At 33.1% G+C, this 18,817-nt stretch overlaps 3 protein-coding genes across 4 annotated transcripts; all 3 read right to left on the bottom strand.

The window, feature by feature from the left end:
- Nucleotides 1-4,149: 4,149 nt before the first annotated feature.
- Nucleotides 4,150-7,842, bottom strand: LOC107362957 (WD repeat-containing protein 3). Its single transcript, XM_015930102.3, has 4 exons — nucleotides 6,663-7,842; nucleotides 4,646-6,604; nucleotides 4,457-4,550; nucleotides 4,150-4,346 (listed from the first exon to the last, which is right to left on the bottom strand). Exons 1-4 carry the CDS (start codon nucleotides 7,280-7,282, stop codon nucleotides 4,173-4,175), a joined length of 2,847 nt encoding a protein of 948 aa, XP_015785588.2. The 5' UTR covers nucleotides 7,283-7,842; the 3' UTR covers nucleotides 4,150-4,172.
- LOC149093546 (mitochondrial import inner membrane translocase subunit Tim9-like) lies at nucleotides 7,287-7,842 on the bottom strand. The gene has a single exon (XM_089269599.1). It carries the CDS (start codon nucleotides 7,762-7,764, stop codon nucleotides 7,495-7,497), a length of 270 nt encoding a protein of 89 aa, XP_089125725.1. The 5' UTR covers nucleotides 7,765-7,842; the 3' UTR covers nucleotides 7,287-7,494.
- A 651-nt stretch (nucleotides 7,843-8,493) lies between these two features.
- On the bottom strand, nucleotides 8,494-18,777 carry LOC107362956 (MAM and LDL-receptor class A domain-containing protein 1). Of its 2 annotated transcripts, none has more exons than XM_089269587.1 (7): nucleotides 18,653-18,777; nucleotides 17,151-17,288; nucleotides 13,596-16,837; nucleotides 10,069-13,485; nucleotides 9,518-9,983; nucleotides 9,384-9,440; nucleotides 8,494-8,916 (listed from the first exon to the last, which is right to left on the bottom strand). In XM_089269587.1, the coding sequence occupies exons 3-7, from the start codon at nucleotides 16,701-16,703 to the stop codon at nucleotides 8,675-8,677; spliced, it is 7,290 nt and encodes a 2,429-aa protein (XP_089125713.1). In that variant the 5' UTR covers nucleotides 16,704-16,837; nucleotides 17,151-17,288; nucleotides 18,653-18,777; the 3' UTR covers nucleotides 8,494-8,674. The 2 variants fall into 2 exon arrangements, with proteins under 2 accessions (XP_089125713.1, XP_015785587.2); XM_015930101.3 differs by lacking the exon at nucleotides 18,653-18,777 and adding an exon at nucleotides 17,356-17,681.
- Nucleotides 18,778-18,817: the final 40 nt, after the last annotated feature.

The following is an 18,817-nucleotide window of genomic DNA, read 5'->3' as shown; positions in this document are numbered from 1 at the left end:
ATGTGTATTTTCAATTCTCAAAAGTAATTAGACTGTTGTTTATAATACTATTAATATTATTAAATAATAATGAGAAGTGATTGAACTTTGCATTTACGTTAATTGCAAAAGTTAATATACAATATAAAAAAAAAGCTGAAAATGATAGAGAAAAGATGAAAACAAAATGAGCCCGATAAGGTGAAGTAAATTGTTGTAATTAAGACCAAATGATTTAGGTAAATAGAGATTGAAATTAACTATTTACTTTAGGTACTCTTGAAAGCTAATCATTTACAATAATCATCATCTTATAAATTAATACATTTATATTATGATATTTATACTCACGCTGATATTTTCATGATTAAATTATGCAAAATAAACTTAATCAATGAAAAGGCCACTTAAGACGATTAATAATAGTAAATGATAACAAATTGATTAAACAACAATTCACCTTTAAACTTAAATAATGACTGATAATGAAGAAGCCATTTGATCATTACCTTTGATTAAAAATTGAATTCATTTTTATTTTCAATTGAAAATGTTTTCAACTGGAAAAAAGTAATGAAAATTGAAACTCAACTTTTTTGGTCCATTTTGTTCAATTGTCTTTACCTTGATAACTCAATCAATTGCCATTTGTGTTTAACCTCATGTTTTTCAGGTCAGTTGATTAATTAATCCATAGTTTATGTAAGCGTATTAATTGTGTTGATCAGTCATGAAAAACATGTTATTAGAGTGTCACCATCTTCAACATTTAATGTTGTTTTTTCATAACTAATTGCTTAATTTGATTGTCAATTTTCACGTCAATCATATTGTTGCACGATAATGAGTTGCATTCAATTAACACCTTGAGGAAAGAGGCAAATGTGAGGTTAATGAGAGTCATGAAGAGACAAAATATTCAAGAATATTTTCATTCTATTAAAAGAATTTTCATCAAATTCCATTCCTAGATTCATTCCGATATAAATTATTGACATCAAAATAGAAAGGTTTATAAATACATTCAAAGAATATGCTAAATCTCAGAAATCTATGATTAGTGACTTAATCTATTCTGGATTAATGATAATAACGCTTTTCATCGTCATCTTACTTGTGGTACATCCAAGTGTAAGCAAAATGATTTGAATTGTAATAAGATTTTAATTTGATTGTAAATCAAAATTCATTTTAAAATTGCTTTACCTCAAGAAACTGACATTTCAAGCGCTTCCAATGTCTTGTAATGTAGTCAAGGAAAGATTTGTGAAGATCGATTTTGAAAAATCCTTTCAATGTTTTTTGTATTGTAAATTTACTGTTAATTGTAACAATATTAGAGCACAATTGAGTCCAGAATTTGATTTAATCGTCAATATTTCTTGCCTTTTTCCACTAATCATTCACTGATTTAATCTAATCTTGACTTGTTTTTGCATACAACAATTGAAAATGTGTTAAAATGTGAATCACACAAATTGTTATTTTGTTTTATTACCATTTGAGTTATGTTCATCTTTACTGATTATACTGATGGCAACAATTAGACAATTGTTGATTCATTACCATGACTAACGAGCTAGTGGTTAGTATCAATAGTTGATTATTTTAGACTGTTGAGACAATTGTCGCCGTTTTTCCCATGTTATTTAGATATGAATAACAAACATTTATGATTATGGTCATGCTGAACGATAAGCAATGATGATGATGCTGAACATGATAATGAAGGTAAAGACGTTCAAATAGTTGGCTTTTCTTTAATGATTATGTGAATTGTTTAATTTGCTTAAATGTTTAATGTTAATGTTGACGATTCTTTGTGTCTTCAAGTAATTTTCAATTTCCCTAGCAAAAATGTTCAATTCATTTTCAGCCTTTTCTTTGCCTTTTTTGTTATTCAGTTAAATTCATTTTTGTTCACTGATTAAAATGCATGTGTTAACTATAATGCTAATAGTAATGATAATAATGGTTTTAGTTTTGCTTGTTGCATGTTGATTGTCATGTCAAGTTTTATATCACTTTATTATGTTAATCAACTTTCCTTTTACCTTTGTTATATTCATTAGTTAATCTTAATTTGTTGTGAATCTTTTGTGTCAGTTTCTTGTTTGTTAATCAACAGCAACCTCAAGTTGACAAGTTCATGACAAAATGGAAATGAAACTGAAATAGAAATGAATTATTAGCCGTAAGGCATCCAGAGAGTAACAAGTTGACAAGACTGGTTACAATTGCTTATCTAATAGTCGACCAGTTTTAATAATTTTGTTATCATTCAAAATTATGTGTATTTTACAATTAGACTGATGACTGTGAAGAGGAAAGTACAATTGTACAACAATAATGAGCAACGTTGATCCAACCATGACAGTTACAAGACTAAATATGAATTAATCAGTTGTATTAATTAACAATGGAACAAGATTAGATTTGAGCTTTTCTTGGCTTTTTTTGTCCAACTCAACGCTTTACTCATAAAGATGCAACTCTTTTGACAACAGCAATGGAAGCACAATTTTTAGAGTAAAATTTTGCTCTTTTTTAAGTTTCTTTGATTCTGTTGATTGAGTTCATCTTTTGTCGACTCAATTAGGTCCAATTGTTGATTAAAATTGACTCTTCAATCATGATCAAGAAATGTGAATTTTTGTTGGACAAAATTATCGGTAAACCTTTTCTCTGCATCTTTTTTTACCTCAAGAGTTTCAAGATAAGATTGAGATTGAGATGAACAATTTTTTTTTCTTGAAAATTGAAGATATTATTGTTGTTAATTTACTGACTGATTAGTGATCAAAATATCAAACCGTTAACTTGAACGTTTATGAGCCATGATTGCAATAATGAAAACAATAATTCCCAGTCTGTATTATCAAACCTCTTTTTTTTATATCATCGTCACAATTATTTAACGTGTAAAATCAACTTGTAACTAATCAACTCTCCATCAACTCTAATCAAATGAAAAGTTGATTACAATTTAATATGAAAGTCCACCATTAACTGTTCACGATTCCATTTTGTTTGTGTTGCTGTTCAAATCTTGGAGTTGGTGACAATAAGGTAAAAATATGAACAAGATACAAAATATTTTGACAATATCAAGTTAATGGTAAATTTACTGATTATGTCCGATGAGAATTAACTTTAAAGGTTAATTTTCTCGCCGCAATGGACCGTATTATGAAAAGCAAAATGATATTATTATAGACTTGAAATTCCAGTGTAAAGATTTTTTTATAACTTCTTCTTCATATTCTTCGTCTTCCTCCTCCTTTAGCTTTTTTTGCTTGCTTCTTGTACTTCATCTTTTCTAGCTTTTTCTTAATCATCGTCTTTGAATCTTTGCTTGAAGAAAAAAGATTGTAAAAATTCTTGAGCTTATTGATCCGTAAAATAGCTAACAATTCAAGGAAATGGGCGGCTTAAAGATTCAACAATATCAGGTTGAGGGAAAGGTAAAAATGGTGAAAAAATGCATCCAAAAATGAAATAAAGTCAACATTTGAAAGGTAGAAAAGGAAAAATGTTTTTCCTTTAACCAAGTCAATCAGTATCATCAGGTTAATTGTCAGTTTACAATGGAATCGTGTTGAGTCATTGAGCTTGGTGGACACTTTCAGTTTGGTCTCAGTTGCTTTGAATTTGTTGATGGACCGTGATTATCGGGACAGTTGTGATTCATTGCAAGTTAAATATCCAAAAATATTGGCTCAACATGATTTATAATGTTAACAGGTCCATGGTTATTAGTTAAACGAGCCTTTTCATCTTTTCATTTTTCCATGGTTTACATCATTAAAAGTTATGGATTCACAGGATCAAATTAACAGGAAACGGAGGATCACTCAGCGAGAATGAATAGTATAAGAAGTATTTTATGATTAGTATTATTATCATTGTTATTATTAAATAATTGGTTGATTTAAAGGAAAAAGAGAAACACAAAAAGATGATTTTTAAGTTGATTCACTTTTTCTGTGAATGATCATCATCATCATTTTCTTGTTGCTACCCTTTTTGATTCAACTTTTCAAGAGTAAACTCTTGCTCGATCATTCAAGATTCATATTTGTAGGCTTAGGTTTGGTGTAAGGTGTATTCATCCGACAAAAAGATAGGAAGAGAAGAAATCATGAGAAAATGAAGGTAAGAGTTAACCAATCAACTGTGAAAACAATCTTTATTCATTTTAAACTTAATATTGGAGCATTCTCAACAACTTTTCTCGCCTTTTTACGCTTATTCCGAGATTTCTCGCGCTTCTTATTAAATGTCTCATAGAACAATCTAATCTCTTCTCTTGATTCAATTTCACTTTGTAGGAATTGGAAAGCCGATTGATTGAAACCAAATAAATCCTGAAAAGATATAGAAAAGCGAAAGTAAAAAAAAAGATAAAAGGTTAGAAAAAGAATGAAATATTGGCTTTTGGAAAATGGTGTTTGTTATTTCTCATTATTATTGTTACCTTTGTTTCCATCAGTTTTGGTTTCATAAGAGATCGCAATTTATCAATGGTAGGAATAAGTCTTGGAGTTGAGCTAATTTGGCCGAAATGGGTTCTAAAAGGAGAAAAGAGTTTAAAATAAGAAATTAATTCAGTCCATTTGAAGATTAAGAATGATATTTTTAGAAAAATTTGTAGGTGAATATTTACCTGATAATGAAACAAATGTACTTTAAGATCATTTCACGATCCCAACCTTTCTCTAAATGGCTGGTTAAAATGATGAGCAAGTCGGAGACATAATTGAAAGGTAAACTTAAAATAGTCTCTTGTATTTCACTTGGTTTAATCCGAGTCAAAATAATGTATATATAACGGTATGGATCATCAGTTTTAAAGGCTGACAGAACTGGATTAGGAGCTAATGATTTTGGTGGCTTTTTCCCTTCACTTGTTGCTGTTTGACATTGAGCGTTATATAATGCATTCGCTTTAATTTGTTCCTTGAAGATGTCAATCGCTTCAATAAGCCGTTCAGTGGCAATAATGGTTTCTTTGGTAGATTTTACAGGAAGCGAAGATTCTTGATTAACATCACCTGGAATAACGCGATTGGTGTCATCATCGGTTAAATTGTTCAATTCTTCTTCTCTCTCAATTTCTCGTTCTTCTTCCAAAATGAGCAGTTCATCAGTTTCCATCCAAAGACGTAAAGTTTTATCATGAGAAGCTGAAACAAGGTATTTACCATTAGGACTACAAGCGAGACACCAGACCTCCGATTGATGCCCTTTAAGAGTCATTATTCGTTCAAAGTCACTAGCATTCCAATATTTGATTGTTTTATCTCGGCTACAAGTGAATAACAGCTTGCTATTTGGAACAAATTTAACCCCTGTTATTGCTTCGTCATGAGCAAATATTGAACGTCGACAGTCACCAAAATCGAGACCCCAAATTTTCAAATTTTTATCGCCTGAACCAGTAACAATTATAGATGAATCGTCTGATATATCCATTGATAGAACGGGTAGTTTATGACCATAAAGCGAGAGGAAAAATTTGAGTGTGTCGAGGTAGAAAATTTTAACGGTACAATCCAACATGGAAACGGCTATAAATTTTGAATTGGGGCTAATTTGAACACAAAGAACACCCTCATCAGTGGACAAGGTTCTTGAATGAACCAAGGTAATAACCATTTTGTTGGTTTTTGGTGATTTGACAAGCTCAAGGTCCCAAAATTTAACAATCTTATCCTCTGATCCGGAGATAATACTTTTTCCATCTGGATGGGCACATATTGACCATATTGGTTTACCCTCTTCTGACGCTTCAATGGTCTCAATTATTTCTGCCAATCCGATATCAAATATTTGAAGTTTACCAGTTTTGGTTCCAGTAATAGCGTACTTATCTCCATGAACAAACAATGAACATAAAGCATATTCAAAATCTTCTTTGATAGTTGTTATACATCTTCGGGTAGACCTATTCCATATCTTCAAAGAGTCACTACTTGCTGAAAGAATCAAAAGATTATCCGCACTGAATGAAACAGTTCGAACATCAGTCCGATGACCTTCATTTTCCAGGCTACCAAGTTTTTCAACTTCAGAATTGACTAAGTTGAAGGAGAAGGTTTCTGTAGTATTGTTCATCAGCAACAAGGTTACTTTGGATATTTGATTTTGAACAAAGATATCACAGAATTTAACTTTTGCACTTGCTTTAAAAGATTCTAGTCGTTCAATTTCATCTTTGATGGTGATTGAGACTTCATCGAAAGTCTCTTCAATTTCTGGTTCATTTTCATTCGCTAATCTTTTCTTGCTCTTTTTATTTCGCTCTTTTCGAGCCTTTTTCTGAACCTTTAAAGTAATTTCTTTATCCGTTCTGATTTTGAAACACTCAACTTTTGCAGAGACACCATAACTGAGGAAAAATCTTTCTTTAGAATCTATTCCAAAACCTCGGAAACGAGAATCACACTCTCGCAAAATTGACCCATAAGATGTTACTTTGAACAAACTAGACTCGTCTTCGACATTTTCACTATCCTCTACTTCTTCCTCTTCTTCCATCTCGTCTGTGTTTTCTTTAGAAAGTTCCGCTTCTGATTTGAGTTGGATCTTCCAAACTTTGAGTTCATCACTACCTGTAATCAATCTGTAGAAAAAGAAGATATTAGAAAAGGACAGATGGTAGAAAAGTGATAAATATATACCTGGTATCATTCTTGATAAGGATGAAGTCTAAAACTTGGTTTCTATGAGCAATAAATGTTTTGAAACAGTGTTGAGTTTCAAGATCCCAGAACTTGATTGTACCATCTTTAGAGCTCGAAATCATACAATTATGATTTTTCATAAATTTGACTTGGGTGATGAGGTTTTTATGGCCTTTTAGTTTGAATAATCCACATTCATTGACTATGTCCCAAACAATGATAGTCGTATCAACTCCTCCAGATACAAGTCTCATCTCTTTAGAATCGAAAGATAGGCAAGTTATGGCTCCTTTATGTCCGTTAAATGTTATTTTAAGATCTTGCGTGGCATAATTAACAATCTGAATGGAACCATCATCTCGTCCAATGGCAATTAAAGGTTCATTGGTGAAGTCTACAGCAAAATAAGTGATCATGGCAGTGCCAGAACCAATGGTGTAAATCAATTGTTGTGTTTTGATATCCCAAATGTTGATGTGTTGAAGTCCACTCGTGGCTACATATTTATCGGCTATTCCATTGATTTTCACATATCTAATACAGCTATTGGATGATCCAATCAATCCAAAAGGATCACCACTGGCAGAGAATCGCGTGTAGTCTGTAGTTAAACCCATGTTGAAAATTAGTGCAACTACTTGCGATACTAATTAATAAAACTAAATAAACAAAACCAAAAAAATATGAAATCTAGTGTATAGATAATTGTCCAGTAAACAAAAAAATTAGAGTTTCACTTGAATATAATGTTTGTAATAAACTACTAATAAAGACTGATCGGTTTAGTAGAGAACACGTGGTGAAACATATGAGCTAGAGACTTAAGGGCTTAAGCAGAAGCTTTGTCCAATGGATTTTCAACCGCATGGATCTCGTAAAATCTTTTGCTCAAACGTTGGTTTACTTTGAAATATTTTTGAACACAATTGTCTTCACATTTTTCTTCTTTGGGTGTCATTTTACGCTGAGTGAAATCAAAAATGCAATCATTAAAACACTGTTCGGCCAAACGATTAAAGTCAATCATATATTCTTTGAATAATCGCATCTGTGTTGATGGTGAGCTGAAATCAGCCGGCATTCCTGGAGGCGCTGCCATTATGTTTCAACTTCAAGCACCGGTTAATTAAATACTGGTATAATTATAAAGATTAAAGAATAAGAAATAGATGATTTTATTTCCTATTTAAACAATTTAAAAACATGTGGTCGAGGGAAGCAAATTATGGGTAAACTAATACCATCTAGTGAAGTGTTTAGTAATGAATCAAACGAAAACTATGATTTAACTTTAAATACTTCAGTTAAATTAACTATTGGTTTGTGATCAACAAAAAGTCATTAATGTTTGATTTAAATGCATCCGGATATCGGACTGGATTAGGAATTAGCTATTCAAATTATAAAACTCGAAACGATTTAAATATTGATTTCTGAATTTAAGCCAATGACTTTTATTTATAGACACTCTGATGTTACCAGTTAAGCAATTTTACTGTTCCATCTAGGATTTTTGAAAATTTACATTGTAATTATCCATTTTTATTATTTAATACAATATTATCAAATATTAAAACAACATGAGAGCTCAGGGCAAAACTTCAGCTTGAGATTTAGTTCTTACCTTCTTAAGTTCGCTCTCAGATGGCGCCATATATTGTTTTGAGTTTCAATAATTTACTCTTTGAGTAAAATGTATTTTTGCCGATAAAAAATAAAAAATTAAAATCAAGTCTATCAAAAAAAATTGAGGCTGGCAATTGAAAATTTGAATACAATCGAAGAGTCATTTTTGTAGGCAACAAACATTTGAAATTGACGCTAACTGTTGATGTGTATAAAACATTTTATTCATTAAAGCCATTAAAATACGCAGTTCTGATCTGCTTTGAATTTTTCTTCATGAATTTGTACAAAATTGACAAAAAAATTTTAGTCTCAAAATATAAAATATTAAACATCTATAAAATATCTATAAAATTAGTCGCCTTACCAAGATGATTGTAATGTTATAGTGAATCTTCTCGATTTCTGTATCTTGATTTGGTTTCTGCTAGTCCAAACAAATTACGATCACTTGATGAATTTCGATAGTTACCACCGGTTACATCAAATGTAACATCTTCATTGAATCTGTCATCAAGAATTGCTTGACGATATTGGCCATTCCTTCGTCGTGCAATTGCAGGGGAAATCAAGTAAACAAAAACGACAACAATCGCAATTGAAGCTATTACTCCAAACGATATATCTAGAATTGAAGTTGGAAATTATAAATTAATATTTTCAAAATTAAAGAAGCGAGTGAAACACTCTTGGTGAGTGAAAACAGATGATACTCAGATAGAGCCAGGGAAATATGGTGATATGAAATAACTAAGCGAATAAACTTTTTTGTCAGACTTTTAGACCTCAGAATTCCCAGATTTAATATATAATTGAAACTTAAACTCAATAATTTATAATTTAATTATGCATCTTTCATAATTGCTTAAATGATCTCATCTGATTTTCATTAAGCATTGATTTAAAAGCCAACTTTTTCGTGCAAAGCTTTCTGACCAACTCATATAATTTTAGATTTCACTCACATAAGCTGCAAAAATTCATAACTTAACTCATAATACAGGTGAATAATTGATTAATTTTGCGTTGTAACTAATTAAAGCTTTAAGGAAATTATCGCATTCCCAAGATAATAACAATAAGTATACTTACATAATATTGATGCACTATTGGAATGTTTTTCAACTGGTTTGGTTTGTTTTTGTGCGTCTGAAAAAAATGAAACGAATGATTAATATTCCGAGAAAATTTGAATAATAAGGAAAAATACTAAAAATTGTACTTACCACAAATTTCGCGACACTCTGCAGGAATCGGACTTTCTTCACATTTGCAGTTCGTTATTGGTTTTGGTGTTGGCTTAGGAATGGGTTTAGGAGTTGGTTTAGGGGTTGGTTTAGGGGTTGGTTTAGGAGTTGGCTTTGGAGGTGGTTTTGGAGTAGGTTTTGAGGTAGGTTTATGACTTGAGGGCTTTGTGGTTATTGGAGGCGATGGCGAGGTTGGAAGTACCCAAGGTTCCGTTTTATTTGTGTAAAGGTCAAGTGTTAATGGTTTTCCTGAGTGACAGTTAGGTGAAAATCTGAAAGATTTAAAACGAATCTTTGCATCATCATCGATTGATCCAATTAAATAAACTTGATAGGGTTGTGTGCTATTAATTGCAATATGATAAGTAGTCCAATCTTGCGACTTTTGGTTTCCTTTAAATCTTCTTAACTGTTGAACTGGACTGTCACTTCCTTTAATACCGAGCTGAAGAGAAAGGAAATAATTAAATTAATTACACTTGGGTTCTCAAATATCGGCGTAATTCAATAAAAAATTGTAAGTAACTTACTTCTATAGACGAATCCGCAAGATTCGAAACTGATTCAGATTTGAATTGGAAAGTAAAATGGCAATAATCTTCTACCATTGAAGGGAAATTGGGACTAATCAGAGTAGATGAACAAGGCCACATCGAATTCGATTCTAATTTTATAGAATTAGGATATTCTGAGTCACCGCTTACAAGGCTACAGGATTGATCAGAATCAGTTTCGATCCAACCACAAGTATCTCTCCATGAATTTTCTTCAAAGTCACAGTTTCCAATTGGTGTTGTACACATATTTTCATCGTCACCATTAGTACAGTCACTTACACCATCACATAATCTGTCAATAGGAATACATTTCGATTGGCATTCCCACTCGTTAACTGGACAGTCTTCCATAATACTTTTCTTCAATGGAGCACAATTTTCAAAGGAAATATCATCGATGGTTTCAATTGCGTGTTGTTCATTTTGTTTGATAGCTTTAATTGTCACACTAAAGTTTGAATCAATCTGTCCTAGTTCAACATAACTGTAGAACCATTGTTTTTCGTGATGAGCTGGAACAGAACTAATTAATCTACTGTCGTTGCCGGGCTGGTTAAGTAATACTTCCAAACGATGATCTGTTAATCCAACATCATCCCAGTCTAGAGGCAGGTAGTAATAAAATGAAAATGAGCATCTTGGCCCAGACGATGAAAAACTAGGTGAATTCAGACTGACTGAAATGTTTGTAGCGTCTGGTTCAAATAACACTAATCCATAAGATCCAGTAGCATCGCTTTTTGTATGATCTGTAGGTATTTTACCATCGGAGTCTGATGCTTTTTGGATTATCCATTCGCCATCTTTCACATCCCCGGACGATGAATTAGTCCAGTTACACCAACCATCTTCAAATGTACAGGTCGTAGGACAGTTTGATTCATCTGTACCATCACCACAATCATCTTTAAAATCACATTCAGCTTCAATGGGATAACATTTAATCACAGATGAGCATGGTTTGTAGCCGTAATAGCAGCCAAATAATGGTTCAGTCGGTTGAAGTGTTGTCGGTTCATCTTCTTTACCAGGCAATTTAGTGTCATTCGGTGCGATATAACAACCTTCAGTAAGTGTTATATCATCAATATTGATTGAAGCGTCGCTGTTTTTTTCAATGGATCCTTCCAAAACAATTTGGTAGTCGTCTTGAGTATCGGGTAATTTTAGCACATATTTTTTCCAGTAGTCACCTAAGAAATTCACTGAAATACGCCCAACAACATGATAGCCAGATGGAGAATAATTGAATCTCTGATAAATTACAAGCTCACTTTTTGATTGAAAATCAATAATGTTTGTCCAAATCTTAATCATACAATTCTTTGATTTAGAGCCTCTAATGATTTGTGAATAATGTTGCGCCAATACATCTACAGGCTTTTGAGCTCCAGAAAGACTCAAATAAGTACCGAATGAGACACCAAGAGTGTGATCGAATGCAGGTAAATCAGGAGTTTGAGCCCATGAAAGAGGTGAAAATCTGTCTGTTTTGAAAGAATCTGACATCCAAAATGTGCAAGATGACTCAAAATCACATCGCCCAGGTAAAGATTGGCATGATTCACTTTCATCAGATCCATCAAGACAATCATCTACAAAATCACATTCAGACGATTTATCTATACAGTTGTCATTTGCACACTGGAATGAAGATTCTCTATCACAGCCAAATTCTGATGATTGAGGAGGTGTACAGTCAATGAAATTTAAATCATCTAATCCGATAGAAAATTTTTGATTATTAAAATCACTGGATGCAGTAATCAATATGCGACTATATTTAGTTGCACCAATGAAAGCCATTCCCGATCGCCATTTAGCTGTTAGGTCGTAGGCTGATGAAGGTTTATGAGGTTCCCAAAGACGCTTTAAACTAGCACCAGGTCTATCGATGTCCGTTTCTAAGTAAATGGCTAAGTCACATTGGTTTAGTTCACAAAAATAATTAAAACTGAGAGAGCATTGAGCAGCTGATCGACCAATCATTTGAGACCAAAGTTGAGCTTGTCCAGAAACATTTGCACTTCTTGAATCAAACAACAATAACCAACCAGATGAATCTTCATTAGTGGCATCATATTTTGGTATTATAAATGATGGTTCATCTGTAGGATCACTTATGGGTTGATAAAGTCTCCAGGACAAAGAATCCGAATCGTTTGCTTGTACGATATCCCAATGACAAGTATCACCCATGCCAAATGGACAAGTAGGAGCTGTACAGCTATCTTCATCTTCACTGGAACCGTCGTCGTTAACACAATCTGCAATAAAATCACAGCGATGATCCAAACTGACACAAAATTTGTTCTGACATCGAAGGTAACAATCAGCCAAAAGGCAATCTGAATTGAATGAAATATCATCTATAGCCCATGATGCACTCGAATCTGATGAATGCACAGCCAATAAACTCATTTTGAATAATCTATTATTTTTTACGATTTCTGGTCCGATGTTAATTGCTGCTCTCTTAAAATGAGGTGAATCCAATACGTATGATCCTTGTATTATTTCCAATGTATTTCTGCTATTGGGTATGTGTGGTAAAACAATTGAAACTTCTAGATAATTATGATCTGGTGAGGCTGGATCAAGACTTTTGATTGCTGATTTATCATCAGTAAACTGATAATAGAATGTTAATGAACAAATGGACTCGGGATCAGAGCGAAACAGCGATGGACTATCCAATGAATACATTTTGTCACCTGTTGTTCCAGTGTTAACTAAAAATTTTCCTAATCCATTGTTTAGTGTGTGATCACGAGTTGGATAGATTGACCCTAGATCAGATGAAAGATCATCATGATCAACTATACGCCATCTTTCAGTAACATTTTGGGTTAAATTGATTGACCAGTCACACAATGAATCCTGATTAAAATCACATCGACCTGATCTTAAAGCACATCCAGTTGATTCGTCTTCTCCATCACCACAATCATCTCGATAATCACAAGTTAACGATGAGCTGATGCATCTTTTCATTCGAGAGCAAAAAAATTCTTGCGAGGAACATGAAGTTGCATCTCCGACTCGAGGAACAGCACAGGCAGGGTCAAAATGTATATCATCAATTGCAATCGCATCAGTACCTTTTGAAGTTCTTGTCTCTATACGTAATTGAAAATCGCTATTGATTCGGCCAATATACAGATTGATTGGATGCCACTTTTTTCCCAAATCATCAAAGATACTGTGAATTTGAGTTACCAAAGTTGAACGTAAGTCAACAATACTAATAGTTAAATGCGGCAATAAAGACTTGTCGGAAGATTTGGTTCTAGTTTTACTCGCAATGTTCATGTATAGCGATAAATAAATATAACAGTTTTCACCAGAGTTTCTCATCACTGGACTTAGGTAAACCAAATTTCTCGATGTCTAATAAACAGAAAAAAAACAGAATGTAAAATTGAATTTCATTACACTGGTTTATGATTTTTATTTAAATGGCAGCAATTGTAATGCCTTGCTAAATATTCAAATCTTACCTTTGTGTTCAACTTCCAGTAAGAGCCTTTACCTGCAGTGTTAAATGTAACATCCTTGTCAGGTGTAACCTTCTTTTTGCTTGTATCGACAATCAACAAATGTTTATCAGTATAACTGCCTCCCGTCCAGCCACAAGAATCAGTCTCAAAATCACAATTATCCCCACATTTAGATTCATCCCAAGAGTCCTTGCAATCCGGGTAAAAATCACAAATTAAATTGCCAGTTATGTTATTTGCATTTGAATCACATTTAAAAACAGTTTCATCAATTATCTCTTTACTCTCTGAACATATACCAGGATAGAGTTCAATGTCATCAAAAGCGATTAGAGTGGGTCTTTTGGTATTCATTTTGGCATAAGCTTTCAATTCAACTGCGAATGGTTTGCCTGAGTATCCTTCAACTGGATTTATTGCATAGCTTCTGTGATGCCAAACCGGTGTTTGATCAGATGGGTGAATTGTATCCAGACCAAGGACATTGTACTGACCATCGGGCTCATATTCGCGGATGTTTACAAAAAATGCAGCTACATCCTTACCATTACCATAATACCAGAAAGACAAACAATGGTCAGTTGTTGTTGATATCAATGGAGAGATTAAACTGTATTTTTCAGAAGCATATTTTTTTGATTTGTTAGAATCAAACAAAGCTAATGCATATGAGCCCGAATCTTTTCTGGTGGTAATATCATAGTCTGGGCTGTAAACATTTTCATCTCTTCCATGGGCACGTCTGAATGATTCCCAAACATCTGAATCAGTTGTCCATCCACACAAATCAGTCTCAAAATTACAATAACCCAAAGGTTGACATTCACTTAGAAAAGTAATATCATCCAAGGCAGCATAACCATTACCTTTGAAGCTAAAAGCAATCATTTTTAATTCACCAGGAAAAGGTAAAGGCATTCTAATCAAAGTCCATATAGGAGCGAAATTTAAAGACCAAATGGTTGTCTGAGACGATTCATCGATGTCTAAACCGACAATGAGGGACAATTGGCCATCTTTTACCTTCGTGGCAAACTGTATACAATTTAGATTACTAGCAACGAATTTATCATAAATCAAAAGACCCTCTTTATCATCAAACTTTTGCTTTTCATCATTGAATTGGGCATAAATAAATGATCCAGATTCTGTTTGAGTAGAGTAGTCGAAAGCGATGGAGTCAGTTGACGAACCATTGGCAAGTTTCCAGACTTCATCATAGAAGTTACCATTATCATAACCGCACGAACCTGATTCGAAATCACACAAATTGCGATTAAATGAACATGAACCAGACGAATAATTGATATCATCCAAAGCAATTCCAGAATCATAATTATCATGATTAGCAATAAATTTTAAATGGAAATCAAAAGTTACTGGTTTAATGTTAACATAGCCTTGATACCAATAATCATCGCTAATATCAGAACGTTTCCAGATAGTGATTTTTTCTGAATCAGATGTTACCATTTGAATAGATAGTGAGCTTTCCTTATTTCCTCTTATATAGTACCAAAAGGTCAGACAGCCACCATCAATTGATCCCAATGCTTTAATCACTCTAGTTGATAATTCACTGATCATTTCATCTCCCTTACTTTTAGCTTTTGAAAACAAGAAATGGCCGTTCGGGTCATCATATGTATGATCAACTTTGGGTACATTTGGAGCATCACCTTTACTTTTTAAAGCAGAGCGCAAATACCAGGGAGAATCTGATTCAATATTGTCATTGATTAAATCACACAAATCTTTTTCAAAATCACAAGCAAAATTATTTATCGAGGGTGTAGTTGGTGGTGGATTGGGTATTACAGTTGATGTGATTTCTCCGCACGTTCCTTTAAAAAGATTGATGTCATCAATGGCTAAACTTGCAAATGGATGAGGCAAAGGTCTTCCATCAGGCCCTAATTTTTCTTCCTCTGATATATAAGCCGCTCGTAGGCGAAGAAAATGAAAATCGTTTTCCGAATGAGTATTATTCACGAAAAATTGTTCCCTAAAAGGGTTCCAACTCTTTTCCATTAAACTGTCACTAGTTAAAGTGATAACAGGCTTCAATTCATTTCCATTTGCCCACATTTCAACGATCAATTCTAATTTAGCATGATTAACAGCAAACAGGTTAAAACTTAAACAATAATAACCACTTTCACTTGAATCAAAATCTCCTGAGTCGATGATTGCTGATTTAACAGATAGTTGTGGATCAAAATATGCATAAAGGTAGAAATCATCGCCACTCTCCTCGTCATTCTTGCCTGGTCCATCAAGTGAATCTTTGAGTAGATTGCCATTCATTCTTATCCAGTCAAATGTTTCTGTTTCTGCGACTGTAGTCCAGAGACAAGTATCTGAACTGAAATCACAGCTGACAGGATCAACACAAGTTCCAGGTTCAATAGAAATGTCATCAATGGCATATTCACTAGCATCCAACACTCTGCCAAATTCAACCCTAAACTCTAAACTGTACGATTTCGAGGCTGACTCTCCAATGCTGACAACACCTTGTCGCCAAACACCATAATGATCACGATTTCGATGCCATAATCTTTCCAATGGATTAGTTTTGAACACAGAAAGGGTAGCATCGTCAGTGGTCGAAGTGTACCAAAACTTCATACAACGATAACCAGTGTGATTAAAAGTGATTGAAGACATAATTGCTATGTCTTGGCTCTCAGCCCCTTTAACATAAGCAAAATGACCATTCGTTGTTTGATCTGTGTGATCACCTGCAATTGAAGAATGCTCAAGTTCTCCGGCCTGAACTGTTTTCCATGACGTTTGCCCATAAGATAAAGATGACCAAGCACAGTTAGAAGTTTCAAAATCACAAATATCGGATGAACATGATCCTGGAGTCAGTTGAATATCATCAAGAGCAATTATCTCATAATTTGAAAACGAATTTGGGTATCTTGCGTGAAATGAAACAATCCAGGGTTCAGTAGAATCAGGAAATAAATCAACCGATGCTTTTATCCAGCGTCGACCATGGTTATAGATTTGTTCCCAAACTGGCTCCGATGATGAGGAGGAAGAATCATTAGGGTGGTCAAGAAAAATATTAAGGCTACCAGATTCCAAACCAAACATATAATACCAAAAGGTTAAACATGTCGCGTTACCAGTCTGTTGTGGGCTTGATAATATAGCTTCATTTAATTTTTTCGGTGACAACTTGCGTATATCAACAAACAAATAGCCTCCAGATCCACTGTCATGGTCACCTAAAAAACAGAAATCACAAAAAAAACAAAACACTGTTAGAAAAAATTAAAACCTTTGGTTATTCTTTGGATTTGAGAGACACTGATTTATGGATATATCATAAGGTCAAATCTTATGATCAGTTAACGTTATCTTTGAATGTTTTAAACCGTTTGAACTGGAAGCTCCAAAAACAGAGTCTTAACCAAATAATGACACAAGAGGTTACTTAGCACATTAAAGCAAAACCAGACTCTTTTAGAGATTCATCAAAGAGATAATGGAAAGTAAAACGATCAAGAAAATATTCAGAGTTCATGTGAACAGACTTACCTTGTATTGGTGTCCAGGAGAGGTTATGAAGATCACTAATTGAGCTACCAATTGTCCAAACTTGATCTTTGTCTATCCAACCACATGTATCATTGTCAAATTTACACGTTAATGAGTTGAAATCACTACCATAAACACCTGTATTTTTTAATAACAAACAAGACGAATGATTAAAAGCATAACCGGTAAATAATTGAAAACTTACCTAAAATGTGAAATAAAATGAAGGTTATTGTGAAAGGATTAATGATTAAAAGCAATTTCATGATTAAAATTGAACTAGATTCATCAACAGATGAATTAATTAATGATAAAAGGCAGCATTAGCTGTAAATTAAACTTAAAATTGAAATCTAAAGTCTATTGTCATTGGTGTTGTTAAATGAGAAATGGATTGACAATACTTTATTAACCAATTAATTTATTTATTTACTTATTTTTTGCATCTCTAACCATTCTGATTGACGGGCGTTTTCCCCGGTAATCAGCTGAATTAACACTATTTTCAATTTATCAATTAATTTGATAAATAATTAGTAAACAAGAGATACAATTGCATTTATAATGAAGGTTGCTCGATAGATTTAAGATAAAATGATCAAAAGTGTTAGCATGGTACAATGATTGAAGCGTTAGCTGAAGACCTCACTTTCATTAATTCATATCCTATCAATTTGACATGATTATGTTACAATAATTATTAATTCCTGGTTAATCATGATTGAATGGTTAGAACGAAAAAATAGTTGATTAGGAATCATCGATAATTTATTTTAATAGCTATCAAGCTCCAAACTGAGCTATCTTTTAACCATAAATATGATGGAGTTGACTGGAGTGAATAAACCTTAATCAAACCCAAAGTCCTATTGATGACCAGAAAATTTCAAAAAATACAATTGACCTTTTGAACGCTCAGTAACCATAGAGTTACCAAAAATATCTAAATTTAGAGTTATTAAGATCAAAGTCAAATAATTTTGTTGCAAATAAATGAAAGATTGCTTCAATTTTTGTTCATTTCAACGATTATATCAAATTAATTGTAGATAACTCGACTAGCATTGAATAATCATTTTGTAACTTTAACCTTTTACTGAGACCTTGTTACCAGGACATGTAGACAATCAAAATTTATGGTAATCTCGATGGTTTATATTGAACAATATGGACATAATTCAGGTTAATAATGTCTGGTAAACAATTTGATGATACACTTAGCTTCTGATCAACATTTCCCTGTTACGGTCAAGCGACAAGTCAAGTGTCTCAAGAGGTGAAAATGTTACCAAAAATGTCAACCTTTTTATGTTGAAGCAAACTGCCTTGACTAAAAGACTCTTACAATCTCAATTGGTGGTGAAGATGTACAATCAGATTTATGTAATCATTCTGGTTTTGACATACAATTAGACATGATAACCATCAACAGAATCAACGCTACAGTTAAAATGACAAGTATTGCAATCTAAAACAGAAAACCAGGAAAAAAAACTACTTACCATTTATTTATCTTACCTGATTGTTGATAAATATCATTGATTGGATATTAATTGGGTGAAAAGAAGAGCACGAAACAATAAAAGATAATTCAAAACAATTTAAGCTTCACATTTATTGTTACAATTGTTGAAAACGTAAATATCAGACGATGGAAAGTGGAAGAA

This window comes from Tetranychus urticae, chromosome 3, assembly GCF_039701765.1.
Source record: "Tetranychus urticae isolate SD_2017Ah chromosome 3, NJAU_TeUrti_SD_1.0, whole genome shotgun sequence".
Classification (NCBI taxonomy): domain Eukaryota; kingdom Metazoa; phylum Arthropoda; class Arachnida; order Trombidiformes; family Tetranychidae; genus Tetranychus; species Tetranychus urticae.
This window is presented reverse-complemented; position numbering and strand designations above follow the sequence as displayed.